Raw genomic sequence first — 15,870 nt, forward strand, 5'->3', positions numbered from 1 at the left:
TTCATTCTTGATTTTTTTTTTTTTTTTTTAGTAATTTACATCTTTTTTTTGTGGTCAATCTAAGTAAAAGTTTGTCAGTTTTGTTGATCTTCTCAAATAACTTTTGGTCTTGTTGATTTTCATTATTGTTTCTCTGTTCCCTACTTCATTCATTGCTTATCTAGTTTTCATTATTTCCTTTCTTCTACTTACCTTGGGTTTAGTCTGCTCTTCTTTTTCTAGTTTCTTAAGGTGGAGGTTAGTTTATTTGAGATCTTCATTTTTAATATAGGCATATATAACTATAAAATTTCCTTTAAGCATTTCTTTAACATCGTCTCTTAAGTTTTCATATGTTGTGATTTTTTTCATCTATTTTAAAGTGATATCTAATTTCCCTTGTGATTGCTTCTTCAATCATTGGTTATTTTGGATTTTGTTGTTTTATATCCACATATTTGTGAATTTCTCAAATTTCCTTCTGTTATTGATTGCTAATTTGATTCTAGTGAGGTCAGAGAATGTATTTTATATGATTTCAATTCTTTTAAGTTTATCTAGGCTTCTTTACCACCTAACATATTGTCCTGGAAAATGTTCACTGTGCACTTGAGAATGTGTTTTCTATTTGTGTTGGGGGACTGTTCTATTGATATCAATTAAGTCTAGTGGGTTTATAGTGTTGTTCAAGTCTTCTGTTTTTTTTGTTGACTATCTCCCCAATTATTATATTGATCATTGAAAGCAAGGTTTTGAAGTCTCCAACTATTATTATTGAATTGCTTGTTTCTCTCTTTGATTCTGTCAATCTTTGCTTCATGAATTTGGGACTCTGTTGTTAGGTGCATACATATCTTTAATTATTATATCTTCCTGGTGGGTTGATCCTTTTATCATTATAAAATATCCTTTTTCTCCAGTAATAATATTTTTTCTGTTGTTAGCATAGCCAGCTCTCTCCTGTTTGCATGGGTACAGTGTGTTTTGCCATTCAGAATTTTTTATTATTATTATGTAGCTGAATAACTCAAACCTTTTTTATAGCTTCAACATTTTGATCAATAGTTTGTTCTTTTCCATTTCAAGGTTATAATAAACTCTCCCATGTTTTCTCCTACAATTTCTATATTTTCAGTTTTTAAATGTATATCTTTGCTACATTTGACTTTGTTTGTTACTTGGTGTAAGATGTAATCCAACTTAATTTTTGTCTTATATATCCAATTGCCTCAACACAATTTATTGAATAGTTCATCTTTATTGCTGCTTTGAGCTAACACCTTTATCTTATACTAAATTATCAAGTATATTTGCATCTACTCCTTACTGTCTTTTTTGTTCCATTATTCTGTTTGCCTAATAATCCACCAAGACCACAATATTTTATTGACTGAGGTTTTATAATGTCTTATTACATCATCATACTAGCCTCCCCTCATTTCTCTTCTTTTTCAGAATGTTTCCAGTTGTTCTTGTGTGTTTATTTTTTTTTCATATCAACATTACATCAATTTGCCTACTTTTAAAATATTACAATAATTCTAAAACTAATCCTAATAATATCTTAAACTATTGGCATTTTCCTAGGATCAGATTTTATTTATAAAATAACTTAGATTCAATGAGATACTATCTCACACCTGTTAGAATAGCTATAATTGACAGGACAAGTAATAACAAATGCTGGAGAGGATGTGGAGAAAAAGGAACCCTCATACACTGCAAATTGGTACTGCCACTATGGAAAACAGTATGGAATTTCCTAAAAAAAAACTAAGAATTGATCTGCTATATGATCTGGCAATCTCTTGACTGGGTATTTACCCCAAAGACTTGAAAACCCATATCCAAAAAGATACTTGTACACACTTGTTCATAGCAGCATTTTTCACAGTGGCCAGGACATGGCAGCAACCAAAGCAATCTGTCCTACAATAGATGATTGGCTAAAGAAGCTGTGGTACATGTATAGAATGGAATATTACTCAGCCTTTAGAAGAGATGAAATACTGCCATTTGCGACAGCATGGTTGGACCTCAAGATAATCATGCTAAATGAAATCAGCCAGACAGAAAAAGTTGAAAATCATATGCTATCATTTATATGTGAGATATAAACCTAAAAGCAGCAAATGACCAGGACAAACAGAGACTCATGGACATGGATTAGAGACTAGTGGTTACCAGAGGGGGGGGGGGAGGTAGATGGGGTAAAGGGGGTCAAATATAGAGGGTTAGGTGGAGGGTGAAGTGAGTAAAGGGGATCAAATATATGGTAGCTGAAGGAAACTGGACTTTGGGTGATAAACACACTATAGAATATACAGATGTGGAATTATAATTTACACCTAAAATTATATAATTTTATTAACCAATGTTACTCCAATAAACTTAATTTTAAAAAATTGAAAAAAATAAAAATAAATTTGAGGATATTGATTGAACTTGAGATAAAGCAGTTATTATATAGAGTTCAAAGGTAGCATGTAAAACCAGTTTTTGTAAAATAAATGTTTGAAGCATTAAAAAGAACTTAGGTTGACTGCCATCTTTTTGACATTAAATATTTCTGCTCAGCAACATGATATGTGTTGACATTTGTTCAGGTCTCTTTTCATGATCTACAGAAGTATTTTTTAGCTAAAAAAAATTTTTAATATGAAAAGTTAAAATACATATAAAAGAGACATAATAATATAATTAACCCTTCACCATGGACCAGCTTCAATAATTATGAACACATGGTCAATGTTATTTAATCTTACTGCCTTTCTTCCTCCCTCAATATTTTAAAACAAATCCCAGCCATTATATTAAATACTATAAAGTTTCCTTTATGTAGTGTGTACTTTTCTTATTAAGCTTATTCCTTATCTAACTATTGGTTAAGCATTTTATCTAGCTATCAGTTGTTGTTTCTTTATGTGAAAATTAATTTCTGTATATTAATTTTTTACTCTTTCATTATTTCTAAAAGATCGGTCTAATCTGAATTCATCGATTAAGGAAAAATAAGGTGAATCTCACCACCTTTCATAATTTGTCTACCAAATTTCACCAATATGTTTATTCAAACTGTTAAAATATGCTAAAATTCTAGGTATAAACTAGTATTAAGCTACTAGTCTTGTTCCAAACAACATGATTGTGGCCTGAAACATAATGAGCAACCTCTGTAATGGCATTCAAACTTAGCTGAGATTCCTATCCTATACATTTCTACGTTAAGATCTGAAAAACTTGGGTTGTCTTCCATTTTCTGTGACTTTATAATGTTGTATGTGCAGTTGCTGGCCTCTACTCTTCCTATTAACCTTAAAATCATTCCCTGGTGGTAAGTCAGGCTCTTAGAGAGGCACATTAACTCTTCTGAGCCAGTAGAGGACCATTTCAATCTTTTGAGTTCTTAATGACAAACACCTATTAGTTGTATTAGCAATGAGGTTTTGGTATGAATATTAATTTTTTAGATAATTTCTAGTGTAGCACCATCAGTATCCTGCTTTTCAGAGTACTTTATTTTTCAAGCTCTCATAGATTTTTAACAGTCCCTTTTGACACTTTCCTGTGTAAATTGATTAAGCTGTTCTGCCAGAGTAGAGTCAGGGATTTGGGGTCTGTACTCATTTCAGGAAACTCTAGTTGGCTTGAGTCTTTATCCCAGAGCCTGTCTTTGAAATGGCTGTGGTTTTTTGAAGCTGAATTATTTTCTGAATCCAAATAGGAACTTTTTTTTGGATGTACCTGGTATTACATAGGTAAATCTAGTTTTTTTCCAAAAATTAAAGCAACTTTTCTTCAGAGAAAAGTGTTTTCTCCTAGAGTACAATGACTTAGTTTGTGTGACACTTTTTAAATGACAAATTCTTGTGGATAGAGTTAAATATATATCATTAAAATAGGGAGACAGTTTAATATGACACATAATGATATCCTTGATACCATATCCTATAATTTTGACCAAGTTTTAAATGACTACCACTATTTAAGGTACTAGTACCTACCTCATTGAGTTTTTATAGAGATTAAGTGAATTGATATATTTAAAGTGCTTCTACTAGCACCCAGCACATAGTAACTTCTAATGAGTGTTTGTTATATACATAAAAAAATTAATAAAACCTGAATACAGAGAAATTGACTTTCCTAAAATAAGTAAAAATTCTACAATCTGCTTTTTTTCACTTCACTCTTGTTGAATTACCTTCTTTCCTGTATATATAAATAGTTGCTAATTTGAACAACCTCTTTCATTTTAAAGATTCGCCAATGCTCAGTCCAACTAATTCTGCAATCAATTTAAGTGGAGCTCAGGACCTGACCCGGAACAGGAACATTGTAAAGCCTCTGGCTTTATCTTTGCAGATTGTAGGGAAGACTTTTGCTGCAGGTGATGTTTTCCTCACTTATATTTCTTTGGTAAATATATAGTCTATAAAAGGCTCGTGTGAAATTTAATTAACAGTTTGGTAGAAGAAAACAGAAGCTGCTTCTTTGCCAATTGATGACAGACGCGGGGCTATCTATAATAATGTATTTTTATACAAAGCTTTGTGTTCTCTGTGTTTTAACCAGATGAGTCAAGGAATGACATTTGACACAAGAGACAGAGCTAGTATTCAAATATTTCTTGAGTACCTGTTATGATGAGGAACTGGGGATAGAAAGATAAATAAGGTTCAATCCCTGACCTGTAATGCAATAAATACAACAATATGCTAGGGGAGCACAGAGAAGGTTTTAGCTCAATATTTTGGGAATTAGTCAAGAATGAATTCTTGGAGGAGTTTGGTCTTGAACTATGAGTTGATATTCACTGTACAAAGGAATGAGGAAAATATATTTCAGATTCAGAGAAATGCAAGAACAAAATTTGAAAAGGAAGGGAAGAAAGCAGCATGATGTGTGCAAGAACTTACAGTACTTTGGACTTGTTAAAAACCATAAAATGCAAAACTCAAGGATACAGGAGATGAGCAAGTGGTAAATAAGGGAAAAATTATAGGAGACCAACCTAAGAAGCATGGATTTTACTCTGTAGCTTATGGAGTACATGGTCTTATTTGAACTTGAGTTAGATCATTTTGGCAGCAAAAAAATAAGAGGTAGGAAAACTAGTTGAAAGTCATTTCAGTAGTCTAGGTGAGAAATTAAGAGGTCCTTGGTCAGGGCAATAATAGGTTGGAGAGGAGGAGAAAGGCTGGAGAACTACTCAGGAAGTAAAATCAGCATGAAGGAGAAGGGGTCTCGGTTTACGTCCATCCTTCTAATGGTGCTATTGTTTGAGACAGGGAATACAGAAGGAGGGGCAAGTTTCCCAGGAGGAGATAGTGAGTGATTTTAGACATGTTGAATTTGAAATACCTATGAGATATCCAAGTGAAGAGCTGTTTAAAAGTCATTTAACTTATCATAGGAAAGAATCAGAACTGATAGTATAGAGTTGATATAATATGTGATTAAAATCACCAGGGTAAATAATATGTGATTTAAATCACCAGGAGAAATGTAGGATAAGGCAAGCTGTAAACTAAGGCTAGAATCCTAGAAAATTCCAGAATTTAAGGAAAAGAAATGATCAGAGAGGTAGAAGAAAAATGAGGAGAAAGAGAGCCTATCATTCTTAGAAACTTTCCAACAGTTAGGCATCATAATGTATCCAGATCACTTTGGTCTTATGCTTGTCCAACAATTCTTGCAGATCTACCTTCTGGTAAGATTATAGATTTAAACAAACTAGATCCAAGTTTTTACAGCATTTAAAAATATATGAAATTATAGATCTTGACGGTAATCTCATGGTTGCTAAAATCATTAGATGAAAAGCTGATGAACAACTTTGTAATTCAAGTATTAAGCTAACAACTCTTGAAACCACTAATCAATCTTATAAGAAGAGAGAAAACCAGCCATTATGTGCCTCCTGATGACAGTATATATTAGTACTTGTGAGATACTCTTGCCAAAAAGAATCAGACCTGGATGTGAGTAAGCCTCTATATCTAACAATTAGTTTATAAGAAATAGAGGGGATGTTAAATGATACCATGGATATCCAATCAGCAAAATCCCAAAAATGAGAAATTCTGCCAAGTTTTTAGCAAATTAATTGTAAGAAAGAGAAAGAAGGGAAATCCTATACATTAAAAGAAGTTTAAGAAATCGAGCAATTAAATTCAATGTGTGGACTTTTTTTAATCCTAATTAGAACAAGCCAACTGTAAAAAAAACATTCCTGAGATAATTAGGTGAAATTTGAATATTGATGGAATATTTGATATAAAGAAATTATTAATTATTGTTAATTTTAAGTATAATGATATCATTTTTCAAGAGGCCTTTTAGAAACACATATAGAAGTATTTACAGATGAAATTATATGATAAAGGAGTTTGCTTCGAAATAATCCAGAGCATATATGTTTTATGTGGGGTGAGGGGAAGAGATAGGAAGTATAGATAGAGCAAGATTGACCATGTGTTAATAAATGTTGAACCTAGGTGGTGGGTACATAGTTATACATATTATACTATTTTTTCTACGTTTGTATATGTTTGAAAATTTCCATAATACAAAGTTTAAAAAAAAGTCTTCTCTTCCTTCTACCCATCACCTCCAAAGATTTCACTGAAAATGATTCTAAAAGATCTCTTGGGTCCTACAATATTATTTTCAGGTGACATTTCATTTTAAGGAAGATACTACTCTGATGGGTATAGTTAGTTGGCCGTATGTAACTGAAATGTCCTGTTAGTGAGATTTCTTTGAATCCTAGAGTGTGAGGTTTATAGTATGGTTGCAGCATCACAGAAAATAGTGTTCTGTCCAGCCTCTATTCTGAGTGGTTCCTCTTGTGTACTACAGATGGCGGTAATGGAAACAGTAACCATGGAGGGAAGAGCAGTGCATCTAGCTCCACTCCAGCCTGTCCAGGGAATTACTCTTTGTCACCAAGACCTAGCTATGCATCAGGAGACCAAGGTACAATACTCATCTTAGAGTTTTGAAATAATGCAACTTAATTATGGAAGAAGTGCTTCAGAGGTCGGAATGATAAGTTATCTGACAGTGCACTCCCAGTTTATCCTTAGCTTCTCATACAATGTTTTGAAAGTTTATAATTGGTATGAGAAGTAATGAGTAATATTTTGGTGATTCTACGGGATGGGCCTATCTAGGAAATAAAATTGAATCGGGTGTATACGGAAGTATTTTGAAAAACCATGGGCTTTGCTGACCAAAGTACAGGGTTCCAGGTTTATCTCAGTCATGTGACCCTGGGCAAAGCTCAACCTTCCTTTCACCATCTACAAAATGGGTATAACAATATACTTGTCCTACAACTTCACAGGGTTGTTGATGGAATCAAATGAAACAATCTGGGTAAAATTGTAAATTCAAAACAGCATACCAATGTTAAGTGGTATTGTTACTATGACTTTTTCTAATTTAATCTTTACCTCTGGAAAAGTGACAGGCTTTCTAAGTATAATCAAATTAAAAGTTCTGTATTACTTTGGTTTCTTTCATTTCTTTTACTACTATGGACAAAGCTTATCTTTCTTTTTGCTTTCAGGTACCATGTTTATTTCTGGGCCACCAAAGAAACGACACCGGGGATGGTACCCTGGGTCACCTGTCCCCCAACCTGGTTTAGTTGTACCCGTTCCTACAGTTCGCCCTCTTTCAAGAACTGGTAAGATTCCAACAGAAGATGGATTTTAAGTTTTCTTGAATTAGCAGAGGTATCTTCTACTCTTGTTCTTTCCCTAAACCCTTAAAGATAAATTTCCACCATTGTTTCCAGTATTACGTATGGATATTGATAGTAGCTAATATTTGTCTCCATTCATTTGTCTTCCTTAGAAGCACATGTGCCATCACAAAGATCTTAATTCACCATCTGACTTTGTTTTAGCCCATACTATTGGTAAGCCATTGTTTACATAGGGCGTGATGCTACCAACCCACCATCAGAGAGCACAAATGAACTTGCTTTGCCAATAGTGGTATTAGATATGTCCTCCAATGATCTGGTTCCTATGTGACCCATACTTATTTCTGGCCTGGATATTTCAGTTGTGACTAGAATCCTGAAAAACCATCTGGTTCTCCTTTAACCCAAGCTGTGGCCATTCTTTGTGCCTACAGTTAAACATTCAAATGCTCATTGCATTGCTGCACAAAACACAGACAAATGTAAACATACCAATTCTAAGATATAGATAGAGTTCTTTAAATTTAAGTTTGTTTAAATAAATAATTTTAAAGACTACAGAGAGAAATTATATACACAAAGAATTGTGCCAATATATTATTGTGGTTGCCTTTAGGTAGTACTGATTTATGATCAGTTGATCCTTTTTCATACTTTTCTATTTTCAATTTTTCTGTAATGAGCAGATATGCCTTGATATTCTGCTGGGGAAAGATACAAAAAAGAATCCAAAAAACTTCATCTGAAAAAACTATCAAAATTCTAAATAGTAGTTATCACCAGAGAATGTGATAATGATTGATTTTTTCCTTTTGTCTTTCTCTCTTCTAATTTTATATAATAAACATGAATTATGTCATTGAAGAAAAAAAAACATTAGACCTCCAAAACATTCATATTAAAAGTATTAACACTGCGTTGATTTCAGTTGTATTGCCTTTAGTTTTTATGTCTAATCCTTCTTGTCAAACAACTTTTTTTCCAGAGTCCCTTTTATCTGCCCCAGTTCCACAGACCCCATTAACTGGAATTTTACAACCTCGACCCATTCCTGCAGGGGAAACTGTAATTGTTCCTGAAAACCTGCTGAGTAACTCAGGAGTTAGACCGGTAATTCTGATAGGTAAGGCAAAGGAATTCCAAGGTGCCTGTGTCATCTGGAATCTAGGAGTGTTTCTCCATTGCTTTGTTTGTGTATTTTTTCACATATTCATAAGTATATTTATTTGTCCATCTATTGATTCTTTCAGCTTTTGTTGGTCAGTTCCTTCATTCTGTACTAAACATATGACTAGAAATTGGGAATAAGGCAATCCTTTGGCCCACAGGAAGCACTGTTAAGTGAAGGATTCTGTTATATAAATAACAATTACAACATTCTGTGATACTTGAGCTGGTAGAGGTTCACAACCGAAAACTACAAGCGCCCAAAGGAAAGACTGCTCCTCCTTAAAGGGGTCTGAGAAGACTTCTGATAGGTGGTGTTTCAGCTAGGTCCTGAGTGGGACCTAGGGCAAGAGAGGACAAGATAGGAGAGGGAACATTTCAGTCAAAGGGAGCCAAACCACAAAGAAAAGAAGCAAGCTGAGCCACCTAATAGGCCCCATTCAGGATAACCAAGAGATCCCCAGGGTTGCAGATCTGAAGTTTAGGAGTCCCTATATTCCAGTACTAAGTGCCTCTTATACCCACTCAAGGGTCCCCTCATTTGAGGGCTAGCCTAGACCAGAAGACTGCCTGCTTTACCTTGGGGACTTAACAGATAGGGTGTTTAAGCCATACTGGGTCTTCTGGATATGTCTATGTGAGGTGTTATCTGCTGCTTGCAGTTGGCTTGAGCCTCCTGACGTGGATGGTTTTGTTTCAAACTCTGTCCTTTATCCTAGATCTGTAGGCACTGGAGGAGTCCCGTTGTTTTCATTCTATATGTCAGGAAGTTCTTATTGAACATTTGACTTGTATACTTAGTCCAAGTAAGCCTTGGAAAGATATGTAAAACATGGGGACTTTGGTGTCTGCCTTTTAGAAAGACTCAAAGAGAGACTGTCCTCTCTATCAGACCACCAAAACGGGGTATATTGTAACATATTTTTGTCCTGAGAACTTCTAAGGTAACTTGAAGCTGTTTGCTGACGTTAGGAAGAGAACATAATAAATAATTAAGATAGCAAGAGGAATAAAACCTCCAAGTGCCTGCAAATGGCAGAATATTGCTTTTGATCAATGAATTTAGCTTTACAAATTTTTAAAGAAACCCTCAGGAAGTAAAGCATGTTGTTACAGTCTGTTTGTTTGTTTTTTTTTCCTGACTTCTTATCTGAAAAGAAACTTAATCAAGAATTTTATCAGAAAATATTTTATCATTGCAGTTTTACAAAGGATACAGAGATGTTTTGCAAACTCTCATCAGTCCTTTATGGCAGACATAATATTAACATGTCCTTTCTGTGGGAAACATAAATATTTTTGAGTATTTTTGCTTCTCATTCATCTGACTTAATGTAAGAGTATAATTTGGAGCATCTGAGTGAATTCTCTAGAATTGATATGCTTGAGTGATTTGTTTGGTAGCCATCCATCTCCGAGGGCAGGGAACTTTGTTGAGCATCTTTGATCCTAATTGAGCAAATGTACCTGGTTGGACCTCAAAAGGAAATGTTGAACTTTAATAACCTGCTTCTTTTGGTGCAGGCTATGGCACTTTACCTTATTTCTATGGAAATGTTGGTGACATTGTTGTGAGTCCGCTGCTGGTGAATTGCTACAAGATTCCACAGTTGGAAAACAAAGATTTGGAACAGTTAGGGTTGACTGGCAGCCAACTCCTGAGTGTGGAAAACATGATTCTTCTGACGATACAGTATCTTGTGCGGCTAGGTAAGCTATTTTTAATAATCATTTAATGGTGATGGTTTTTATTCTTTTTTTAAGATACTTTTTTTTCTTTCTCCATTTTCTCACATTAATCCACCTGTCTCTTACGTTCCCTTTCATTCCTGACACTGTTTCCCTTCAGCCCCATTCGCTATGACTTTCCTTTTCCTCTCCTCCATTTCCTTTTCACTCCTTTTCTCTCCTTTCCACCACTTGCCTATTACCCCCATTTCTCTGAGATCTCTCCTCCCTGGCTCCTGGCTCTTTCTTTGGGTTCTAGAAGAGAGAAATTGCTCCCCCTAGTGTCCAGTGTCATAGTGGTCCTGAGGTCTCCAAAGAATTCGATGACTGAACTTCAAAGGGCTGTGCCACAGCACCTTTCCTTGAGAAGTCTGGCCAAGCCACCTTTCTGAAAGTGCAACTGCTATTTGGAATGCAAATGTAGTCATTGCTTTAGAGAATTATTTTCCAGTTAGCCTTTTTATCTTGTTTATCGGCTGTCCCTACACCCATTTTTTTCTTCTCCAGCTACACCACTTTGATGTAGTCCCATAATTCTTTCCTTCGTTGAGGTAGTAATAACTGGACCTCCTTGGAAGTCTCTCTAGGCTTTAGGATAAGGGAGATGCATAGGTCATGAACCCTTCACTTCCTCTATCTGATATAGCCTCTGAGCCCCACAGTGGGTATATGCAGGTGCCTTAACAATACTGTTGTGAGTCAGCAACATTTACATTGCAATGTCCTTTATTTTGCAAACTGCAGTAGGCCATCTAATATGCAGCCTAATTATATACTCACTCTAGGACTTGAGGCCACTGATTTACTTAGGATCATGCTGAAGATATAAAATGACACCTAAAAAATTTTATCTGCACTCCTGTGAATTTTTTTAATATTTGAAAATATTTTGCTTTTGAAAAATGAAAACGCTGGGCTCAACAATGTTTTTTAAAAAATGCTTCAGTGGGCCAGATTCAGCATTTGGAGCATCAGCTGGCAGCGGTGGCTCTTGGTGCCCTGAGAGCCTGAAGGCCTGCTTTGACATGGGCTTTTGAAACTTGCAAGGTTTCAGCTATCTCATGAGCCATTTCATGATAAACCCAGAACTTCCTGCTTATTAGTGGGTAATAAAATTATAAAAACCACTTGTGTCTGCAGCTCATTTGATATCATAATTTTAACTTACATACTGCCTTTCACTATGTTCCAAGATCTAAAACTAGCTTTAGATGTATCCAGAATCAGTAGGACATATAGAGTAATGCTGTTATAGCAAACCAAGCCAATCAGTTTAGCATATTCTTCCATCTTAATAACAAGTTTAAAAAGTCAAAGTCCAAGTTAATTAAATGAACTAAATGGTCGAAACAAAATATCTTCCCTGAAATTACCAAAAGCTCTTATCTTACAAAATAAAAAAACCTCCATGCAGTCAGACAAAACACTTCTCCACCCTGCGGTATCTGTCCTCTCCAGAGTTTTATTTGCAAGCGATTAATTATGTCTCGTAATGTACATGAGCAGCTATTTCTTTTTTAAAAAATATAATTTGTGTACATTGGGACATTTCTCTTCAATAACTAACTCTTCTAGATTCCTTGAATCATTTAAAATTTATTTATTTGGTCAGGAAAGTGTGGAGACCAATGCTAAGAGCTGTGTCTTGGGAGCCAGAGAGACCTGGGTTCAGATCCCAGCTGCAGACCCTACTAATTGACTTGGGAAGGTTTCTTTACTGTCTCTGAACTTCTGTGTCCTTATCTGTAAATTAAGGAGTGTAAAATATACATAGATCATAAAGCCGTTGTAACGATGAAATAAAACACCAGTACAATTCATTTATTTTGCCTTCAGAGGTTTTAAAAAAGGGAACAAGAGTATCTTCACATATCTATAGATTATAGATAAACATTTAAAAAAGTAAACCAAACTTCTAAAAAGTACAGGTCTAATAGTTTGACAGCTCAGTTACCTGGAGGTAGCTAAAGAAAAAAAGCAAACTTCTTCAGAAGGAAAAGGCTTTTCCACTAGAGTCACTTAAAAAAAAAAAACACCACACTGTTATTTTGCAATCTGAAAATCTTTTGAGGTAGATAATGAAATTAGCAAATCCATAGATTCTTAAGCTATGAGTCTGTGGGAACCTTGTCTTTTCTTATTAAGGTGGTTCTATATGAAAGGCCATCAGAACTGATGCCTGAGCTAAGCTGAGTTACTTGAAGGAGCAAAATTACTATTATCAAGTAGTATTTGAAATGTAGAAAAAAGGCTCCTGCAATTTAGCTATAAAGGCTGAGGATGAGGAAATGGGAGGTGATTGGAAGCAAGGTATTTTACTAAGAACTCTCTTACCTCATTTAAACTTTGATACATTTTTCATTTCTCAATTGCTAACAGTGATTCAATCAGACCTATATAAAAGTGAGTTTTAAGGCAACAGAGAATACTGTGAACATGTTTGATAATTATTTTCCCTAAATGCCTTTATATTTGAAACTAATTATGCTGCCTAATAGAATATATTATTCAAACATGGTTTGGAGTGGGTCTTATGAACACATCTATTAACCAGGCCTCTGAGCCTTCAGGTGGTCTGTGGGAGGCAGTAGGGAAATTGGAGGTAATCAGAGCCACATGCTTTTGAGCTGTCATTTGTTCTGATGGAATAAAGCTTTAAATAGATTACTACTTTCCTCTCATTTCATATGGTCAGTATGAATCTATCTACTTTGAGCTGACTACCAAGTGTGTACCTAGTGACCACTAATCATGATGCTAATTTGATAAATCTAAATGAAGATCAGATGCACTGATGGCTCCCTGGAGGCAACCATCTCCCCCTATCAAGTGATTGGAGAGGACATAAGAAATATAAACTCAATGTAAGCGGTGCAATTTTCTGGCCCTCTTTGCATGTATAGAAGAGAAAAATCTATTAGGATGTCACTCTTCTACCTCCCTCTGGCTTCCAACCAATCCTAGAAAAACTTTCTCCAAGTAAAGTTGCTTATTTTTAAAATGTATAATTTTTAATTTTTTCCTATCTTAAAAATTTCTAAACCTTCATTATCTTACTTTCCCAGAGAAGATGGGTAGGAGCCAGGAAGGCCACTTAAGCTCCTGTTAAAGGAAGAAAAGAGTTTTGACTCACTCACAGTGCCTCCTTCCCACACAGAAGTCCAGTCTCCTATCCCTGTATGTTTTCACAGGGGCTGCTAGCCCTGAGTTCTAAGGCTATTGCTTAATCTCAGATCACAGACCCTGAGGAGTCTGTATCTGTTTATGGGAGCCTGAGTTTCAAATCTCAGGTCTGCACAGCAAAAGAAATGACTGAACAATGGAAGTGAACATAGTGTTACTAGTTTCAATTTAAACTAAATGTAGGAATTCATTTGTGTTACTTGGATGTCGAACATTGACTTGGTTATTTTGTCCTAGATACTGGTCGAGTTTCTAAAGAGAATAAGAGAAACAAAATGTCCCGAATTCCAGAGGCCACAGGTCACCCGTAGATGCTTAGCCACAACCACGCCTGGGGAAGAGGGCTACATGCCATATTTAACAACCCAGAATGCTGGGGAATAACTAGGTGATGAGAGCATACTCTATCTAGGGGAAGTGTGAAGCTGCCTAAATATAAATTAGGAGTGAAAAATAATTAAACTTAATTTCCTATAGATAATATTCTCAAAATTAGATATAGAGGCAATACATGAAAATGTTTTACGTGGTACCTATGAATAAAATGAGAAATGAGTGAAACTTAAAGTTGATTATACACCAGTAGGTTAGCTAGCATTTTATTTCATTAGTCATTTCTGTAGTAACAAGTTTAATAGATCAGGCAATATGCTATTTTCAATGACCATCTCCCAAGATGTACGGTGGAATTAATATAATCTCTGAGTACATCTTCTTTTAAATATATCAAGATTAGAATAAAGGAGAACAGAAGCCTGCATTTTAAAAATATATTGATGCAGAGAAAGAGAGCAGGTAATTTCCCAATATGAAATGGTTAGTAGGGGCTCTTTACTTGTGGCCACTGCAGGATAAAGTTTATTTGCCAGTAGGAGTGTGGTGGCCTTAGAAGGACTGATGTGTGTCTCTCTTTTCTAGCTGTGATTTTTTTAAAAAAAATTGTAATTCTCTTCAATTTAGGTCCTGATCAGATACCTCTCAGGGAAGAATTTGAGCAAATTATGCTGAAAGCTATGCAGGAATTTACTCTGAGAGAGAGAGCCCTGCAGATGGGTGCTCAGTGTACACCTGTGTCACCAGGACAACTCCCCTGGCTTGCAAGATTAATTGCCAGCGTATCTCAAGACTTGGTTCATGTGCTTGTGACCCAAAACTCTTTGGCGGAGGGCATTTCAGAGACATTGAGGACTCTCAGTGAAACCAGACACTATCAAAGGCTACCAGATTATGTTGTGGCAATTTGCGCATCGAAAATCAGAGGAAATGAATTTTGTGTGGTAGTACTAGGTGAGTAATATTTCTTGTTTGTTTGTTTGTTTGTTTGTTTGTTTAATCCATTCATTCAATCATCTGTCCATTTGAAAAATATTTATTGGGTATTTCAGGTATCCGTGCAACTAATCTTTGGTTAAGTGTTCCCACTTGGGTTCATCTTCCTAATTTTAACTTTTCCTTTTTCTCCTCAGATCAGATTTGTGTAGCCCTTATTTTGGCTGGTGTTCCTGTCAGCCGGTTGTGGGAGCATTATTTCAAAGCATACCCTAGTAACAGATACCCTTGTCTCATGTAACTTCTGTTCTTAAAAGGTTTTGGAAATGTTACCACTCTAACATGTGATAAAGCCATTGCCACAGGTGGCCTAAGCCAGTCAATCCAATTTGCCAGGAACTTAGCTCACATATTCACCTCCTCACTGAAGAGGATATTTAATGTTATAATATTGACTCTAAAGAAAAGGTTCATAAAGTTGATGCATTACAATATGTATTTTTGTTTCTTGTGCTAATTTTCTATCAGACACCATCCTGAGTAGCTGTTTGAACTAAATTTTGCTTTTCTTCTCTAGTGAATGGGTCTCACCTCTTCCTACCAAAGAGGCCAAGCTGTCTCACTTTGGCAAAACTTGCCTGCCCATCTCTCTGTGATATATGTCTCTTTCAGAAAGCTTCATCAGATATGAAGTATCATATATTAGGGTTTTTTTCACTTATAAAATCAACTTAACAACCTAAGTTTACATTCTTAAGACAGGTGTTAACCATAACCATACAAACACAATTTTTAAAAGTCTTCGAATTCCTCCCTAGTCTTTAAAC

At 35.3% G+C, this 15,870-nt stretch overlaps 1 protein-coding gene across 7 annotated transcripts in view; it reads left to right on the plus strand.

The window, feature by feature from the left end:
- GREB1L (GREB1 like retinoic acid receptor coactivator) overlaps positions 1-15,870 on the plus strand; it is a 219,994-nt gene that overhangs the window by 149,616 nt on the left and 54,508 nt on the right. For 5 of the 7 annotated variants that reach the window (XM_016161519.2, XM_016161775.2, XM_016161694.2 and 2 more), the window contains exons 8-13: positions 4,241-4,369; positions 6,844-6,960; positions 7,556-7,675; positions 8,682-8,819; positions 10,388-10,573; positions 14,735-15,061. In XM_016161519.2, the coding sequence (XP_016017005.2) occupies positions 4,241-4,369; positions 6,844-6,960; positions 7,556-7,675; positions 8,682-8,819; positions 10,388-10,573; positions 14,735-15,061 (1,017 nt within the window). The remainder of the gene's footprint in view (positions 1-4,240; positions 4,370-6,843; positions 6,961-7,555; positions 7,676-8,681; positions 8,820-10,387; positions 10,574-14,734; positions 15,062-15,870) is intronic. The other 2 variants (XM_016161923.2, XM_016162016.2) reach the window with 1 other exon arrangement.

The sequence above is a fragment of the Rousettus aegyptiacus genome, unplaced genomic scaffold (genome assembly GCF_014176215.1).
Source record: "Rousettus aegyptiacus isolate mRouAeg1 unplaced genomic scaffold, mRouAeg1.p scaffold_m13_p_12, whole genome shotgun sequence".
In the NCBI taxonomy this organism is placed as follows: domain Eukaryota; kingdom Metazoa; phylum Chordata; class Mammalia; order Chiroptera; family Pteropodidae; genus Rousettus; species Rousettus aegyptiacus.